General features: G+C 44.9%; 1 protein-coding gene across 5 annotated transcripts in view; it reads left to right on the top strand.

Annotated features, from left to right (window-relative positions):
* The window catches only part of DTX2 (deltex E3 ubiquitin ligase 2), a 49,120-nt gene that overhangs the window by 1,900 nt on the left and 26,849 nt on the right, over nucleotides 1-20,371 (top strand). For all 5 annotated transcript variants that reach the window (XM_069971733.1, XM_069971731.1, XM_069971732.1 and 2 more), the window contains exon 2: nucleotides 4,209-4,615. In XM_069971733.1, coding sequence (XP_069827834.1) covers nucleotides 4,309-4,615 — 307 coding nt within the window. In that variant the 5' untranslated portion in view covers nucleotides 4,209-4,308. The remainder of the gene's footprint in view (nucleotides 1-4,208; nucleotides 4,616-20,371) is intronic.

Genomic DNA, 20,371 nt, shown 5'->3' with positions numbered 1-20,371 from the left:
CTTCATTGCTTTGTGACACCACTTTAATCTGGGGCTTACCCCTTTAAGGCCAAGTTTAAAAGGGAACTAACAGCAAGTTAGATGAATTTAACCTGCTGATATGTCCCTATTGCGCAGGAGGCACTGAGAGTGATGTTATGTCTCTTACCTTCATCCTCAGCGTCCACTCCACAGTCTGGTAAAACCGCTTGAAGAACTGGGGCACCGTTAGGAGTATTGTGCCACCCCCATGGCAACGATCTGCCACCAGCGGGCTTGTCCCTTCTAATGATAATTAATGGAGCAGGCCCTTCCAGTTCCTAAGGGTACTATTACATGGCCCGATAATAACTGTAAACGAGCGGTGATCTGCTAGATCGGCACTCGTTTACTGGGACTTTTACACGGCCCGATAATCGTTTAACAAGTGCTGCATGGACATTGTTACCGATGTCCTTGCAGCCCTTGCTTAAACTGCATACATTACCTATCCATGGTCCAGGGCTTCTTTTGCGCTCTGCTTCTCACCAGGTCCCGCACGCTGCAGCTTCAGAACGACCTGTCTTAGCTGACAGGCTGATCAGCCAATCACTGGCCGGGACCACGGTGGCCAGTGATTGGCTGAGCGGCCTGTCAGCTAAGTCAGGCCGCTCTGAAGCTGCAGCACATGGGACCCGGGGAGAAGCAGAACACAAGAGAAGCCCTGGACCATGGATAGGTAATGTATGCAGTTTGCAAATCGTCAGCTGCCGTCCCCACACCGTTATTACACATAGCGATGCGCGGTCAGTGCCCGACAATTATAGGTCCAAACCTATATCAACGATCAGCCGATGATTGTTGTCGTCGGCTGATCGTTGTGTTTATTACACGGAGCGATAATTGGCCAGATAGGGCCGTTTATCGTTCCATGTAATAGTACCCTTACTGTTTCTGGCTCAGACAACACTTATGGGGACAGAAATGCTACCTACATTTTGAGTCCACTTCAAATGTGCAACTTTCAGGGCATGCTGTGTACTACAACACTGAACGTGTACAACCTGAATCTTAACTAATCGTCTGCACAATATAGACAAGCAGGAAGTCAATATCCACCGCAAAGACGAAGAATAAAGAGTATGTCATAAAACTATAACGGCAAACCTGTAGAATTGCGAAAATTTATACAATCTATATTAAAGGACAACTCCGGCGAAAATTTTTTTTGGCTTATTTAACACACATTACAAAGTTATATAACTTTGTAATGTGGTTAAATACCCGGTCTGGCCCCCTTCCCCCACTTTCCGACCCCCCACCCCGGAAGTTAAAGAATATATACATTACCTATTACGGTCGTCACGGTCCTCTTCTCTGGTGTCGGGTGACGTCAGAGCCGGGGGGCGGTCCGGGTCTTCTTCCTCCTCGGCGTCTTCATTGACAGTGAATGGGAGAGAAAAGGCTGCTGGTGCACATGCGCACCAGCAGCCTTTTCATTGGCTGGAGCGCATCACATGGCTTCCAGCTTGCTCAGCCCTGATTGGCTGAGCTTGCTGGAAGCCATGTGATGCGCTCCAGCCAATGAAAAGGCTGCCGGTGCGCAAGCGCATTGGCAGCCTTTTCTCTCTCATGGACCCGGAAGAAGGAGACATCGCTGGACGGCGGACGCAGGTGACGGTGAGGCGGACGGCGGCCGAATGGAGTGGCGATCGTCACCGGAGGGATGGTGAGTATGGTGTCTGTGTGTGTCTGTGTTTTTTTTTGGGGGGGGGGGTCCCGCCGGAGTTGTCCTTTAAGAATACAATACACAATAAATGCAAGAAAACACCTATCCTGCCTCCAAAGTTAAAAACACTTAAAAACTAAGCTCCATGGGAATGTGGACTACAAAAAAATCCCAGGGCAGCATCCCAAAAACAATACATAAACTCTCCCTATGTGTGAATAATGGTCCAATCTCCACAATGTGCAAATAACTGTATAGTAAATGCAAAGTGCATGAGGTGCGACATTGCTCAAAACGTCACAAATACATGTCGAGTGGCAGCAATTACAAATGGCAAACCAACACAAACACCTAAGGCCAATGAAGTGTAAGGAGATGAACCCAATATAGGTAACAGGGTAAAGGATAGGGGGAGAGTGGGATGAGGTCCAAGTGAGCCCCACATGTTCCGGACTTCCTCAGGGGTCTTTTAGGGCCTTCTGGGAGTTGTAGTTTTAGAGTCACAGCTTTTAGCAAGGTGTGACTGGGTTTCCTTGGGTCCGATTTGCCGCACGTCTTTTATCCATTTGGGGGAGAGTGTTGAATGATTCTTATCTTCACGTTGGGCCAGATGTATCAAGCTGCCTGAAATGCATACAGTCTGTTTTTCCCGCCGATACCAATGGTTGTTGTGGGGGGGCAGAGGGAAACAGGCCGTGTTAGTTTCAGGCAACTCCACAACATAAACTGAATTTACACATAGGTCCAGATTTATGAAGTGGTCACATATTTGCATGTGCATTCAGTGCGGAAGTCCAATGTGTTGTCAATTTTTCAAGTTTGGTTAAAGGGGCTATCCAGCACTTTTTATAGTGCTGCCCTTGCCTCAACACACTCCCACTTGGATCACAATGGCAAAGTACCTGCCAAATGGATTTTATGCTGATGGGGTCAGGTACACTTTGACCCTGTAGTTGCAGCGGTCAGAAGCGATTGCTGCATCTCTAGGGTTGGGGTGGGCGTTTGTGGTCTCCTTATGGAGGTGGTAACATGACCCCTGGCCTGCTAGGTATGGGAGCCCCTGGCCTTACAGGCTGTAATTGACAGGTATAGTATGCAGCAGTGCAGACATCCACAACTACAGCAGTTCTTTTTATTTTGTCTCCATTACTGTATATATGTAACTATATACTTCCTGATGTATTTAAAACATACATACATGTGTTGATATATTTGTTCAGCAACACTGCTGACCCCTCAGCCACCTTATTCTGTGCACAGAAGTGAGCGCTGATGCATACACTATACACTGCCCAGTATTGTAAACAAGTCCCTCGTTTCCACACACTACCTGTACCTGTATACACTTTCTAGGCCAGGTGACTTTACAGAAAGATGACTTCCTTGTCCATGAGTCCATATTGCTGCACATACTTTCTGCACTCTGCAGGAATGATTGACAGACAGAGAAGCCACTAACAGGTGTCTCATCCCCGCAGAGAGCAGGGACTAGTCACAGGCGGCTCTCTGTCCAGATGATTAGTTGGCAACCCTCTCCTGGCCTGGCACGCCGCAATAAAGCGTCTTTTTCCCTGATGTAAAGGTACAGATGCGGCTGGTATGCTAGGGTAGCTGCATAGTAGATCTATATTGTGCTGCTGGTATCCATATCGGCATAATCGTGCTGATTTGTTCCCTTTAAAACAAAGCTACACTTACTTGTATCCAGGTCCAGTCTCCTGAAGGCAGCTATATAACAGCTATACTTACTGTATCCAGGTCCAGTGTCCTGGAGGCTGCTATATAACAGCTATACTTACTGTATCCAGGTACAGTGTCCTGATGGCAGCTATATAACAGCTATACTTACTGTATCCAGGTCCAGTGTCCTGGAGGCTGCTATATAACAGCTATACTTACTGTATCCAGGTCCAGTCTCCTGATGGCAGCTATACTTACTGTATCCAGGTCCAGTGTCCTGGAGGCTGCTATATAACAGCTATACTTACTGTATTCAGGTCCAGTCTCCTGAAGGCTGCTATATAACAGCTATACTTACTGTATCCAGGTCCAGTCTCCTGAAGGCTAATATATAACAGCTATACTTACTGTATCCAGGTCCAGTCTCCTGAAGGCTGCTATATAACAGCTATACTTACTGTATCCAGGTCCAGTCTCCTGGAGGCTGCTATATAACAGCTATACTTACTGTATCCAGGTCCAGTCTCCTGAGGACTGCTATATAACAGCTATACTTACTGTATCCAGGTCCAGTCTCCTGAAGCTTTTTAGTCTTGTGCTGACATCACATCCGTGATCACAGAGAAAAAATAGAGGGAGGTTTTGCGGCCCAGAAAAATCACTGAACATGTGAATGTGGCCTATAGTTATGTTAGGATTAGTGATTATTTTATTGCATGTACTCCATGAATCATTCCCTAATGATACATTGCACTAAGACCATAGTCACATGCTTTAGTTTTGTTGCAGAAATTGATGTGACCGTTCCATAAATCAATTTTTATTTTTTTTTTTTTAACAGGTCAAGAAGATGGTACATGAAGAAACCACTACTGTTCCTGAAAGGGCCTTATAAGCAGTAGTATCATTTTTTCTGACCTAATAATAGTCTGTGGTATAGAATGGCAGCAGGCCTACCTCAAAACGGGGGAGCTGCAGGCCCATCTGGACCCCCTGCAGTGGCAAGCCAATGGAATCCAGCGTCTCTAGCGGTAGCTGTTTGGGAATGGCATGATGAACTTGGTAAATGGAAACCGTACAGCAGTATAGTCAGCAACTACATTGAGCAATGCATGCAGTCTTACCAGCAACAGAAAAATACCCGTGCACTTGGGAACAGCAATAGCATCGCGCTTGGACAGGCTGATTCTAAGTTGGCTCCGTACATTATTGATATTGCAACCCTTACACAGTTTCGCCAAGACACAGGTAAGAATGTGCAGACTTATTTTTCATCAATCGTCTTTAAAGGGTACTGCAGAGAGTAAAGATTTTTTGTTTGTTTGTTTTTTTTTGTTTTCTTTTAATGCATTGCTTTAGTAAAGTTATATTAATTTGAATTATAAATTAAGTTGAATGTGTACTACTTTTTCCTTATATGTAAATTTCCACTGAGATGCAGCAGAAAAGGGCGACATAGGCCCCTCTGCTGCCACCGACATTTGTGTCAGGAACTGCAGGGCTGCTGTTATTTGCCATTAAATGGCGGCAATTCAGACAACTTCAATTTCAACAGTGTGTGAACATAGCCTTTCTGTTTTTTCAATCCACTCCTGGTTTTGGTTACCAAAAAAAGTGTATGTACTTTTAAACAACTTTGCAGAAATCAATAGTGCAAGCTATTTAAGAAACTACGTTATAGGTTTTATTAGGCTAAATAGCTTTTTTTCCCTACTGACAAGGCTGTTTTTCAGCTCCCCCTATCTGTTGCAGAGAAGCAAAGTGAAGGTTGCTTTGCGGTGTCCATTATAACCTATAGAGGGGGGAGGAGCTGAGGGAGAGGAGAGAACCAGTACTGCAGTTTGCAGTATAGAAGCCAGAACAGCGTAACATCCTGCCATCTTTTCTAACCAAGTTCCCAGACCAGCACAGAGAAGTCTGACCTGTGAATCCAGTGTTTTCTGTAGCCAGACAGTCTCCAAACTGCAGGTCTGGTTGTCTCCTCTTCCTGCTTACTTGCCCCCCCTCCATAGGTTATAATGGACACAGCAAACCCGTCTTCACTCTGTTCTCTGTAATTTAGACGACGTTGCCTTGATATTGAACTAGAGATGAGCGAACCGGGTTCGGGTTCGAGTCCATCTGAACCCGAACGTTCGGCATTTGATTAGCTGGGGCTGCTGAACTTTGATAAAGCTCTAGGGTTGTCTGGAAAACATGGATACAGCCAATGACTATCCATGTTTTCCACATAGCCTTAGGGCTTTATCCAACTTCAGCAGCCACCGCTAATCAAATGCCGAAAGTTCGGGTTCGGATGGACTCCAGCATGCTCCAGGTTCGTTCATCTCTATATTGAACAGATAAGTGAGGGGGGGGGAAGGTAAGAGAGAGTACAGAAAGAAACCTATTACAGAGCTTGTACTGTTGATTTCTAAAGCTTTGAGTTTAGGAGCCAAAGGTAGACGCAGCAGTGAATGTCCCACGCTCATGTTACTTGTGCTGTAAGCAGCTGCCGGTGATGTGAAACTACATGTCTCAGCATGCCTGTTGTTGGATGCTCGAAAAACTGGATATCAACAGCTCTGGAACAGCGGCTTCATTATGTTACTATATTATAATTTCTGTCCTGCTTTATAGACGTAAAAGAAGACCTTTTCAGTTTGGCCTCCTTATTCTAAGCATGACTGTAAATTCCCCTGAACAAGACTGAAAGCTGAGAACTGCGGGGATTTCCTGCGAGGCAATGAAGTACTCTGAAGTGTGTGTGCACCAATGCGGTTTAGATCGTTTCATTCTGCAGAGATTGCTTTGCAAGGACCTTTAGCAGTAACTATTTTTTGTTCAGTTAAAAAGGAAACAGTCCATTTAGTCCTTATATATTTTACTTTTCACAAGAATTGGCAGAATGTTAAAGGAGAAGTCCTATGGAAGGACAAAATCTGCAGGCAGGCTGGTGGGGGTAGGAAAAAAAGAGATGTACTCACCCATCCCCGTGCCTCCGATGCACAGCTCCTGGGTCCTGTTCACATCAGCTTGTGACTTGCAGCTTTGCTAGCTGCAACATCGCGCCTTCGGCTGACTTATTGCCCACCCAGCCAATCAGTGACTGGGATTGGACACTGGGCGATTGCTCAGCCGGGCCATGACATTTCAGCTGGTGAAGCCGGGTTTGTAAAGCTGAAATCCGGCTGTCAGCGGGACCTGGGAGCTGCACATCAGAGGAACAAGGATGGGTGAGTTCGGGTCTTGATTCTTTTCCTGCCCCTACCAGCCTGCCTGCAGTTTCTGCCCTTCCATGGGACTTTAAAGCACAGCTACATTCATGCTGTGGCAGGGAGCCCACTCAAGTAGGTGAGGCATAACCATTAGAAGTCAATGTGTAAACTGTGGTAACTTAATCACTGGGGATTCTCAGGAGATCGGGCAGCCTCGGGCACTAGAGAGAGACAGGCTTCCTGGTCACATGGGTGTAAGGGTCCTTTTACATTGGAACATTTAGGCTGCATTCTCACATTCGGTGATTTTCAAGGGCCGCTGGATTAAATCCGTTGTCTACTTCCGTGGTCCATGAAAAAAAACATCTGAGATTACATCCCTTTTGCATCTGTGTTTTTCACTGATGTGCATCACATTACCCCAGTATGTATTGCACAATGTATAGTGACTGAGCTGAATGTGACACTGAAACAAGTGCTGTTTGATCGCTGGGCAGCTTTACTTTGGGCAGCAATAAGGTATGGGTGATGCTTCAGGTAATAATGCCCCGGTGCAGGCGTAGATTTCTGCCTGTTAGCAGGGGTAAATCCTAATATATCAATCACAGGAATAGATCACTCCTCCTCCCCGCCTTGGTGTGCTCCCTGGCCTCCCATCAGCCGTGCAGAGCATACACCAGGAAAAAGGTGACTGGGTGGTTTACCTCACCTCTCCTGAGCCGCCTCAGCTGAAGCGTATCCTCCTCTTACCCCTATTTTACAGTAGCTGATGATGCATAAGCCCCCTGCTCAGCCCCAACAGTGTACCGCCCAAGTCGGAGTGTGTCAGTTTATGCGTCATCAGTTACCAGCAGCAGTGACAAAGAGACTGGGAGCAGCTGCAGGTGCTTGGTAAAGGTGAGTATGCCTTGCTTTTTATTTTGATGCTTCATATTTGTGTAATTCATTAATGTCTGGACAACCCCTTTTATATGAAGACACATCCTCACTGTAAGTGTTTAAGGAACTGGCAGCAAAATAGTAATTCTAAGGGCCCCATAACACAGGACGAAAAATCATTATATCGTTCGAATTTAAACAATAATCGTTCTGTGTAATTGCAGGCAACGATCGAAAAATCGGTTGTATGTAGTTGATCGTTGATTCAGATCTGAACCTAAAATTATCGCTAATAGTTCGCTAAAATTCCACATTTGTTTGCTCAAGTTCCACATTTTTTCACTAATCGTTCAGTGTAATTCCACATTGTTCATTGTTTTGCTGGGATCAGAAGGAATAAACGATCATAGTAACAATTGCGATAACTATCGTAACGACCATCGTTCTGTGTAATATGGTGAACGATTTCAGGTTAACGATAAACAATCTCGTTTGTGATCGTTTTATAGTTGTCAATCATTAAAAATCGCTCCATGTAATAGCATCCTAAGTATTTAAGGAACTGGCAGCAAAATAGTAATTCTAAGGGCCCTATTACACGGGACGATTATCGTGCAAAAAATCGTTATATGGTTCGTATTTAAACGATAATCGTAATTGCAGGCAGCGATCGAAAAATCGGTTGTGTTGTTAATCCTTGATTTAGATCTGAACCTAAAATTATCGTTAATCGTTCGCTGAAATTCCACATTCGTTCGCTCAAGTTCTGCATTTGTTTACTAATCGTTCAGTGTAATTGCAACATTGTCCATTGTTTTGCTGGGATTAGAGGGAGTAAATGATCATAGTAACGATCACAATAACGATCCTAACGAACGACCATCGTTCTGTGTAATATGATAAACGTTTTTCAGGTTAACGTTAAACCATCTCGTTTGCGATCGTTTATCGTTAGTGGTTAAGAATTGCTCCGTGTAATAGGACCCTATGAGCAGGCTTTTTCCTGGATTTTTCTTCTGCCAGTCAAGTGTATATGAAATACATAGAGGAATTTGTGTCATCCTCTAGGATGGGTGTGCAGTACCTGTTTTTGTTATTTCTTGACATGACTATCCTTTCTTGGAATACAATTACTTAGCAAGGCGTTGCTCGTTTCCATTCCTGAGGGACATTGTTCTATATTCTTCATCACTATAAAGGAAATATCACACATGTATGCCCTCATGAATTGCATCCTTGATGTATAGGGAAGATGGTTTACAATAATTTCCACCTATAGGTCAACTTTGTAGAGAGCACTTCCATTCTAACCAAGTCTTTCAAATTGTTATATTAAATTTTAAAGTGATTTATTTATAGTGAGTTATTTTTCTTTGTCCAGTATCCACAGAATAGGAGACAGGTATGAGATTATGAGGGGTTCGACCTCTGTGCCCCCCCTGGGGATCTTTAGAACGGCGCACTGACTTTTTTTTTTTTTTTTTTTTTTTGGGGGGGGGGGGGGGGGGGGGGGGTTTGCAGCAGCCATTTCACTTTCTATGGAGTTGCCAGATATAACTGAGTGTTGTACTCTCATATATTGGACTGCTCCATAGAGAATGAATAGAGCTGCGGGTCACATGCCGACCTGCGGCTCCATTAAAAACAAAGGATTTGGGATGCTATTCTAGAGATCACTGGAGCGGGCACAGAGGTCTGACCACCACGTGATCTCATTGTCCCCTATCCTGTGGATAGAGGACAAGTAAACATAACTCTGCAAACCAGTTAAGGATGAGCTCACAAGTAACTGATTTGTAGCAGATTTTATGCTGCGAGTTTGCAGCGAAATCTGCTGCGATTTCCCTCCTGTCAGTTTTAATAGGATTGCATACTCGCAGCAGAAATGTCATCCCTCTGCAAAAATGTAATCGGCAGCCCCCTTAACCCCCCGTGGCCTGGTGCATACATTCCCGGTCCATGTTCCAGTTTCTTTTGTGGCTGCTGGCGGCCTGACAACCCGCTCAGCCAAACAGTGAGCTGCGGCAGTCGACTGTCAATCAGCAGCTGGAGGCCGGGGGTAGGGGTGTTGGAAGAATCCTATTCTCCTGCATATTAGGAGAACGGCTGAATAGAATGATGTAAGTGATACACTGATCTTTTCAGCATTACTTTAACTAGTTTTTGCCACACTTATTAAAAGGGAACCTGTCACCCCCGCTGCTGGGGCAGAGCCTGCCTGACACCCCCCCCCCCCCCCCCAGTGGAGCCCCAGATACTTACCCCTTCCTGGAGGTCCCGATCCTGGCGCTGAGAAATCACTGCCCAGAGATGTGCACGCGCTATGCTGATCACTAGAGATGAGTCCGACGTCCATAGTAGATGACTGGAGCAGTTACTTTCTGTGGACGTCGCACTCATCGTTAGTGATTAGCATAACATGCGCACAGCTTCAGGCAGCGATGTCTCTGCACCCGGACCGGGTCCAGGAGCGGGACTTCCAGGAGGGGGGAAAGTATCTGGGGCTTTACCAGGGGGTTCAGACGGGCTCTGCCCCGGCAGCCGGAATGACAGGTCCAACAGATTCCCTTAAAGAGATACTTTGGGCTGGGGTTATTTTTATTGTACTGCCGGGGAAGGGGTGGATATAGGTGCCGCCGGTCACTTACCTCCCCGTGTTCCAGCGCCGGGTCCCGGTCTGAGCTGTGGATTGTGACATGACGTCTCAAGGCAGCTCAGCCATTTAGCAGCCGAGTTGGTACTCCGCTACGACCGCTAAATGGCTGAGCTGCCTTAAGACGTCACGTCTCAAGCCGCAGCTCAGACCAGGAAGCACTGGGACCGGGGAGGTAAGTGACCGGCGGCTTCTATATCCACCCCCTCCCCGGCCATACAATAAAAATAACCCCAGCCCAGAGTACCTCTTAAAACTTCAGTGGATCTGAGCTGCAGAACCACAATCCAACAAAAGAAAAGCGTAAGGTAAGGACAAGAAAGCGGCCATGTTTTTCTAAGCCTGGATAACTCCTCTAACATCTGGACATTGACTTCCAGCACCCAGTAATCTCTCTTACAGCATCTGATTAAATGTTGATCTAACATAGGGGAAAACCTAACCGGACATGCAGTGAGCAAGTTACATACTGCTTTGTGGGTCTTTCCATCTACTGACACACATGATGCATCTTTACAGTATATTTCTGCTTCCTTCCTCTTCTATAGTTTATAGCTATTTGGACGCTTAGTTCCTGGTTTCTTCAATGTAAAATATTTGCGCAGGCTGCTAAGACTTTGACCCAGATTTATCAAAGTGTAAAATAGAAACTGGTGTAAACCGCCCACAGCAACCAATCACAGCACAGCTTTTATATTACCATAGACAAAGGCCGAGCTGTGATTGGTTGCTATGGGCTGTTTACACAAATCTGGGCTGTGTAGATGAATTCGATCACATTAGATTAAATTAAAAATATTAGATTAACAAAAAAACTTTCACACAGAGACCTACTGAGTGTTTTTATGAAGCTACTAGCAGACTTAAAGGAGTACTCTGGCGGTTAGTTTTCTTAAGCTTAATTAACACACACTACTAAGTATATAACTTTGTAATGTGTGTTAATAAGCCATCTGGCCCTGTCCCCACCCCCCTCTCCCGGAAGTTAAATAAGGTATAAGTACCAAATAACTGTCGACCCTGTCCTCTTCCCCTGGGCGCCATCTTGGGTCGATGTTGTCAGAGCAGGGGGTGGGCCTGGCCTTCTCCCTCTTCGGGAGAGGAAAAGGCTGCTGGTGCACTTGCGAACCGGCAGCCTTTTCATTGGCTGGAGTGCATCACATGGTTTCCAGGTTGCTCAACCATGATTGGCTGAGCAAGATAGAAGCCATGTGATGCGCTCCAGCCAATGAAAAGGCTGCCGGTGCGCAAGTGCACCAGCAGCCTTTTCCTCTCTCATCCACTGAAGAGGGAGGCCAGCAGCCTTTTCTCTCCCATTCACTGCTCCACAAACCGAAAGTGAGGGAGATCTGAGGACAGCGGGCGACAATGACGGGGACACGGCCGGCGGGAGATTCAAGTGGCGATAGTCACTGGAGGGATGGTAAGTTTATCAGCTGTGTGTCTTGTTTCTCTCTTCCCCCCCCCCCTTTTTTTTGGGGGGGGGGGCGCCAAAGTACTCCTTTTTAAAGGGAATCTGTCAACTGTAATTCATGTTCCAAACTGCTGACACTGCTAGATAGCCTTTAGGGTAAGGAGACTCATGTTACCTTTTATAAATCCATCTATGCTTCCAGGATGTGGATTTTATTCTATAGTATGAAGAGTCAGGGGCTTTCCTGAGCTGCTGAAGTGCAGCAAGCTGTAACACCTCCCTACTCCCCTCTTTCATACCTGACCCTGCTGGGGACTCGGAAAGCGTTGAATAAAAGCGTTGTTCCACATTCTGGAAGCGCAAATAGATATATGAAAGGTACCATGTGTCTCCTTATCCTGACAGCTATCTAACAATGTCAGTGGTTTGCATTATGAATACAGCTGACAGATTCCCTTTAAGGCAGTATTGCGCAGCCCAATGTTTCAGGGGAATAGAAGGCTGGCCTGTCAGCTCAGTGCTCCCTTCCCCCTTCTTCCACACTCGCTGCCTGTGCCTATCTGGCAGCAGTGGGAGGGGCCACCAGAATGATCTTTTAGATTGTTCGGGCAGCCCATTGACGTCAGCGGCATCAGGAACTGTCCAGAGCAGCAGCAAATCCCAATAGGACATCTCCTGCTCTGGATAGTACCTGACATGTACAGATGGGGCAGCAGAGAGCACTGTGTCACACGAGAAAATATGCCATGTCCTGCAGGACATACAGCAGCTGATAAGTACTGGAAGACTGGAGATTTTTAAATAGAAGTACATTACAAATCTCAGGCACTTTCTGGCATCAGTTGATTTGAAAGGAAAACATTTAGACTGATTTACCCCTTTAAAGATGCAACTTGCTAACCAACAAGTATTTGCTTGTTCATCTTTGCCTTTGTCTTTTACACAGGACAATAATCGTCCCATGTAAAAGGTCCCATGAGGAGGCTACTTTTTGCCACCTGTAGACTGTTAATGGTACAAATCACGTGGCCCACAGGAAGCGATAACAAGTACTGGATATTTATGTAACCCCGCTACAAGGGAAGATTCAGCATAGAGTGAATTTTTATTGCATACTAAAAAAAATCCATATGTGTCCAAGTTATCGTTCATTCATTTTTATTCATCCATTGTGCGTTGCCAGGTGTGGGTCACTAGTTATGAATCCTTTTAAAAGCCATGTGCCACGTTACCAGTGATGATCATGTGTGATACAGAGGGTTATGGCCGAGTGTTCCAGGTTATAAGGACCATCTAGGTGATAATTACAAGTTACGTGGCATTCTGCAGTTACACCTCTCTATCAGTTCTATCAAACTCCTGTTAAGTAACTTTGCAATTCATAACCCATTTTAAGCATCTCGGTATGTCAAGAAAGTGTTTGTTTTTTTTTCCTCCCCCGAACTCTGAGTAATCCAGTTAAAGAGACAGACTCTGTGACATATGAAAGCACAAGGCTTATATTCATATAATAAGAGCGCCTCCAGGGATCCACTTAAAAACCTCATTGTGTAAACGCTTGTTCTAATCTACAGTATAAAAAAAACTATTACTCTCGCCTCCCCCGCTCCAGCACTGGTGCCAGTATCCCACAGCTCCGGTCCCCCAGACGCTTCTACGTCTGAGTGGAGACCCGCACATGACGCGTTAGGCCCGCTCAGCCAGTCTGCAGCCATAGCGGGGTCCTGCCTCAGCTGCTGACTAGCTGAGCAGGCCTAACACATCACACCCCCGGAAGCATCCGGGACTGGGAGACCAGAGCTGCAGAATATTGGCACCAGCGCTGGAGCGGAGGAGGTGAGAGCTTGTTACTTCTTTCATCCTCCCCAGCACTTCTTGCTGCAGATCCCTGCCCTGTACACTCTATGGGCAGACAAACTCCCAGTGGTATGGACATCCCACTGCGAGTATGTCAGCAGCCCGCCCTGTTAACCCCCCGCCACCAGAGCGTATACATCACCATCTCCATGCTCGGGGCTCCTGGCGTCTTCACGTCCCGCTCAGCCAATCAGTGCGATGCGGTCCTGTTATCAAAGTGGTGTATAGGAGCATACTAAGACCTCCTTCACACATCCGAAAGCAAGACCCAAGGCGCCGTCTATGACTGCAGATGGCCCATAGATGTGCGGCCTACAATTGTGGACCGTGCGCTTGTAAAGGGGATTAAAGTCCGTGGAGCCCAGACCGCAAAATGAACCATATAAGTGCAGGTTGTACTGTTTTGCAGTCTGGGCTCCCCGTCAATGTATGAACCATGGCATTTAAGGTTGTGTGCATTGGCCCATAGACTGCAATGTGTCCTATACAGCCCACCATTGCAGATTGCAAAATACAGCTATAGGGATGAGAGCAGTGCCAAGAGTAATGTGAGCTGGCAGGCTTGTAGAGCTAATGACTAGAGATGAGCAAACTGGGACGAGGTTTGGGTTTGTATGAACCTGAACCATCGGCATTTGAAACCTGCTGTCTTCCCGATATGGAGGGAAGGTGGAGACAGCCCGAGTCCCACCTGGAAAATAGGGATACAGCCCGGACCTACAATAAAAATCCCACTAAACCATCAATTGCCACTTAGTGACCCCAAAGGCCGTAACACATTGCATATGTGCTAAATAAGGTTTTAACTTCGCAGGAAGTGGAAGTCAGTCAAGAAAAGTTTTTGGAAAAATAGTCAAAGAATTGTGGCAGAAGTCCACAATTGTCAGTAGATCTGTTGCAGCACAAAATGCTAAGAAAATCCGCATACATGCGCCACATCTGGGCTTACAGTTTCTTCAAGCTCAGCATTCTTCTAGCTCCCTACTTTTCTTTCCCGACATAGTGTCCCAAAAGGTGGAATTGCCTCTTTGGGGTGGGTAGGTGTTCATAGTAGCCAGATTACTCCAGTGCCCCCCCCCCCCCCCCCCCCCCCCAGCAGGTTTTATCCCAAATAACCAGGTTCCCCACCTGTAGGTCCCTAGTAGTTGGGTCCACCTTCGATACTCTGTAAACCTCCTGGCCTTGCTTCATGGAATGGTCCAATGCATAGCCCTACACTAGCCTTATTTTTTTTTCAGAGCGTACAGTTGTTTGCACACGACACTTGTATAGGTGTAAATGCAACCGCTGTACACAAGATATTATTAGAAGAAGAGTAAAGCCTTGATAAGGACTGTCAGCCGCAGGTAACCAGCTCATGCTCTATTTCTGTATATTGTAGAGGGGGAAAAAAACCTTTCTCTAACTATAATAAAATAGTAAAGTACTTGAATGTAACAAATAGATTTGATAAAGATCCATCTTATTCAGTAGAATCAATTCAGGTTTCGGCCTCTTCTCTGGTATATAGAATAACCAGGTCACTCTGTCTCCTGGATTCATCTGTCTCCGGACCTACAATGTTAGGGAAATGGATGAACGTCCAGCTGTCGGGATCCTTCTTGTACAGCTGCTTAGCTTGTTAAAAATATTACATCCTGTTATTCTCATCAGCTTCCTGGGAAGCGTCTACTGTCTGTTTAAAATGTATTATATACAAAGTGCTATCAATGGCCGTTCAAAGTAAATAAACTAAATTCTACGATGTCTTGTAGAAAAGGGAACTTTCTTTCCATTGTATTTTAGCAATTTATTTAGAAGTCTATTTGCAGTTACCAGTCTGGGCTCAGTCGTTGGAAACAACTTGTCCACATAACCGATTGGTCGTAGAAACTCATCGCCGTCTTCTCAAGTATCTGTGACCAGATGGGTTAATAGACGGGGTGCAGAACTCAAGATTATGTAACCTCAGACCTTTGTAGTTTTATTTTAGAGGAAAATACTTGTGTAGAAGTAGATCCCTGGGCCACCAGATTATAAAAACACAGAAACAAGATGATTTCCTCGTGGTTTGGTATACTAGGAATTGACACTGCGACAGGAAACGTGGCTTTTCGTTACCGCCCTTGGTTAAATTCTGTTAATATTGGGTGGCAAGGCTGTCACATACACACCTCTCCTCTATGGTATCTAAGCATATACAAGGCGGACATGTGAGATGCAGCAGGCATCATTATGGAGCCAACTTGTATGGATACGGTCTATGGCGACCTGGATTATATGAGAGATCAGACTGATCGCTTATAGGTTTAATGTTGCAGCACTTTTTTGTTTCCTTTTATTTACAGTCGTAGTTCTTCACAGGGTAGTCACTGACCCCACCTTATGGGAAAAAACCGAGGCAAACAACGTGGTGTTGCTTCTCTGCTTGGCAGACACTGGCAGGCTACATTCACATGGATTGCGCATTCGCGATTATGGACAAATTTAGGGCCCATTGATTTCTGTTGGGCTGTTCGCACTGTCCGTAGTTTTATGGATCCGTAATCCATGTTTTACAGATCTGAAAAAATTACCGCCAAGCTCTAGTACCGAACATAATTGCAACGCAGATTGTCCCATGGAAGTCTATGGGAACATCCGTTAAATTTGTCGAATTAACGTCCACAGATCCATAAAGAATAAGGTTGGGTAAGCCTTTTTAAATATAAATAAATCCATCCCATAATAAATAACTATCCCATAATAAGCCTATGTATGGTGGCATGCATAATTGCCTGATCAATATTATTCCCGCATTGTGAACGAAAAAGGAAAATACGCAAGGATTACAGATTTTTTTTTTTTTTTTTAATACATTAACATGAATAAAAAGCTATAAAAAAATTCCCGTCTACACAAATACAATACTAATAAAATCTAGAGATCATAGCGGAAAAAAAATTACATCCCAACCAGCCCTGTGGAGGGAAAAGTAAAAACGTTCTCGTTATGGCGAGGAGGCAAAGGGTTAAATAGATCTGTGATACATAAACCTTATATTAGAGATTTTAATTGACTCTATTGATATTGCTGCGGTGCCCATATTTCTGCATCTCAGCACTGTTATAGTGTGTACAGTTATCATATTAATAGGACTCGGCTGAATGGCAGTCTAATGGGACGTTCTCCGGGGAGCTGAATTTGCCTGATATTCTTTACCATCTATATTTCACTGATTTTTAGTTTTGTTCCTTTTCTTTCTCTTAATAATTTGCTAACTGCAGATTTTCTTTAGTTTTGTATGTAATAAAATTTTATGTTGCCAGGATCTGTTCTGATTCATGCAGACTCTGTATCTCTGCAGCGGTGGGGTAGCGGGTGACAATGTACCGTGTTGTAGATTAATTTACAGGAACTTTGCTACAGCTTTACTATATGTGGAGCATGGCAGGCAATAATAACAACCACATCCTGTTGGTGAACTCTGAAGAAGAGCTCTGCAGTGTGACCGTCTAAGCTTTACTGGTCTGGCAGTCACCTGTACAACATTAGAACATTAGGACGGGAGTTAAAAAAATGAAGGCCTAAATCTTGATCTCTTTATAAAATAATTGCTGCCTTACCTGTGCATTGTGGATATGCTGTTTTAATGAACAAAAAAAAGTAAATAAATGCGAGTCACTCACCACTTCCAATCTCCAATAAGGAGATGATTTATTCATATCATAAACAGGTACGAGGGCAAGGAAGAGTGAAGGGGAGATGGCCTGTTTCGCACACTCCCAAGCGTGCTTCTTCATGCCAGGTTGTTCTATAAACAGGTGTCTGAAGGATGAGCCCTGGGAATAGTAAGTAGTAGCCTCAGCTATTTCACTGAAGAAGCTGAGTAAGCTTGGATATTAGCTGCCATACACCATTGCACTAACAACAATGATGGGAAATTCTGCATCACATCTGCAGTTCTGAAGTAATGAGAACCTGTGAAACGTGCCAAGAAAACTGTCTGTGTGCATCTTGGTTTAGATTTTACATTTGGGATTGTTAATTTGTTTCAGGCAAGAATCCGGGTTCTTCATATAAGAGTCCATTGTAGGAGCTGTAATCTATACCTTTGGGGTATGCTGTACTGTGTTTATTGAAAGTATAGAAAGCCAATAAGATATTTATGTATTCGTTCATCTTGGGCTGGGCAAGTAGTCAAATGAATTTCAATAATTTGGCCGTCTTACAAATCTATTTATTCCCAGAAACACTGAATCCATTTATCTGGCATTATTACTATTTAACTGGTGCTGCCTGATATATATTCTCACTGAAAACACAGAAACTTCATAATATGCTTGTTGTTCATTAATTTTTACAACTTTTTATATCTCACACAGATTTCGCTGTTATTAAAGGAGAAGTCCGGTGAAAATTTTTATTAAAGTAGCGTATTGGTGATGTCCCTTCCTGGATAACATGGTGATGTCACTTCCTGGATAACACGGTGATGTCACTTCCTGGATAACATGGTGATGTCACGACCCGGCTCCCAGAGCTTTGCGGGCTGTGGCTGCTGGAAAGGATGATGGCAGGGGGACACTGAGGGACACAGGGCACTGTAGGGACACTGAGCATCCCCCTGCCATCATCCTCTCCAGCAGCCACAGCCCGCACTGCTCTGGGAGTCGGGTCGTGACATCACCATGTTATCCAGGAAGTGACGTCACCATGTTATCCAGGAAGTGAAGCCTTGATGCAGTAGTAAGTGCAGGGGAAAAGCACTTTATAAGCATTTCCTGCAATAAGTCTATATTAGGGATTTGTATAACTTTGGAGGGCAATACAATAATAAAAATTTTCGCCGGACTTCTCCTTTAATTAGCAATATTGATGTATATGCAACCATATGTACATTAATCAGGCCAATATGAGCTTTCTGTGCTAAATCCTTGGGCCATGTCCCTGAGCACTCAGTCTCAATAATGCTCTCGTTCTTATGATGCTGTAAAATGTTATGTAGGATAGGCACTGATCATAGAAACCATCAGCAGAGAGCTATTCCGGCACTATGCACTGGGGCATGTATGATATCTGCACAATAGCAGTACATTTGGACGTTGCTAGTCCTCTGTGGCTCCGCTTAATATTGACCTACAGGTGGTGTGCAACATGTGACTGTATATCGCATAAATACGATGTAGAATAATAAAAATGTGGTACTCGCCTGTACTGGTTAAAAGTAGACCTTTATTCCATACATTGGTCATGGAGTGGAGATTCGTGGACGGGCAATGAACCATTTCACACTCTAAACACTGTGCGCTTTGTGCACTCATCAGGGAATCCTGTATTTTTTTTTTCATGGCGCTGATCCCGGCCATTTTGTATGATGTCTACACTTGCATGTGAAGTTTACACACCAGCATTTAGTGAAATTTCCTTGGTAGTTTTGCCAACTGCTAACTTGCAATAATGCCAGGGCAACGGGGAACATAATAGCCGTGTATATTTGCCCATCCCGCTTTGCTGCAGGAACGCTCATTGCCGACAAGGCCGCTTTTTCACAAGCTGATTTAAGCTGTAGGCACACTGCTATGACTTTGGCTTCTCTCTCAAGCACAGGGGTCGGGCAAGACAATTCCATAACTCTGATCCTTATGTTCACCGACATCATCTGTCAGTGGGGTCTCTGGAGGTGGCTTTGGCCAGCATGAGTATAAAGTCTATGGGCCCATTTTTGGTGTCTGCTGTGTTCTGTCACATCATTAAAGGGGTTGTTTGGGGACACTGCCCTTGGTTGCAGGGCCGGCCGCTCTGCACCGCTGTCAGCATTTTGAAAACGTGACATGCAGCCTCCACCGGAAATGGCCGCTCAGCATGGAGTCAATGCAGATTGGCTATTTCCTATTGGAATGGGACGTCATGAAAAGCTTGCGGGCGGCCCACATACTGGCAGCGGTGGGGGAGCAGGACAGGTAAGTATACATCACTAACATGTCCCTCGCAGCCCTAGCAGCATGGCTATGTATACATTTTTCCCCTTTAATGAAGAATAAAAATTTTGATACTGATAATAGAATGGGTCGCACCCTATTTGCACAGGTTATGTAAGTGCCTTGGTCTCTCTTACTTTGAGTTATGACAGAATCGAAGCAACTCAGCCCCCTCACATGAGACATCCTCGTTCTTTTCACATTTGCCCACCGATAAAGCCAAATCGTTTCTATTATACGATCAGGTACAATCCCAATGCTTGCAGCCATTTTCTGGCAATGTATCTCCTTATAAGAGAGAGAATATATAGTGCGTTTCATCCACAACTCCATTGATCCATGCCACAAAAATAACATTTTGTCAAATGTATATATGAGAGATGTAGTATTTTTCGGGAGAGCGAGAGAGAGGAGGTTAGGGTGAGCTGCTCAGAGTACTGTATTATTATAAAGCTGATTAAAATGTGATGGAAAGGACAGTGGAAATCAGGTGTCAGACTCTTCTGCCCTTAGTACCTCTCAGTAGATGTGCATGAGAATGCTACCGATGCTGAGGACATGACCGTGAGCCCTAGATTTTGGGTAACCAAATTATAATGGCCTAGGTGTACAATATTTACAACATACACATATCTGCAGTGTGTGAATAGCTGGAAGATCCAACCAGTCTGAGGACATGTCACTGGTAAAATCCTCATATTACTGAAGTGCATACACCGAGCAGCTGTCCTGTAGTGCCTCCCTCCAGAACAATTTACTATTCTTGTATATCAGGTGTTTGGTTCAGTTTGCGTAAAAGTCCTTGCCTTCTCTCCCGTTTACATCGCTGGCCTTGGGCATACATGAGCGGTGTGGCTATCAGGACCCCAACAGATCACACTCAACTCTTCTCTCTCGTTGGAGTGGATTTCCAAGTCTGGAGATACACCAAAGTCTGGTGCACCTTATACCAGAAAATTTACACTTAAAGAGGAAAATTTAAAAAAATACAGGAAGGCAAGAGTGTGTGTGAACTAAATCCAAAAAAGTGTACTTACCCCTCCCTGTGCCACCATTGCACCTGAA

Source organism: Dendropsophus ebraccatus, chromosome 5 (assembly GCF_027789765.1).
Source record: "Dendropsophus ebraccatus isolate aDenEbr1 chromosome 5, aDenEbr1.pat, whole genome shotgun sequence".
Taxonomy (NCBI): Eukaryota; Metazoa; Chordata; class Amphibia; order Anura; family Hylidae; genus Dendropsophus; species Dendropsophus ebraccatus.
The sequence above is the reverse complement of the archived record's forward strand: the minus strand, read 5'-3'. Positions and strand labels throughout refer to the sequence as shown.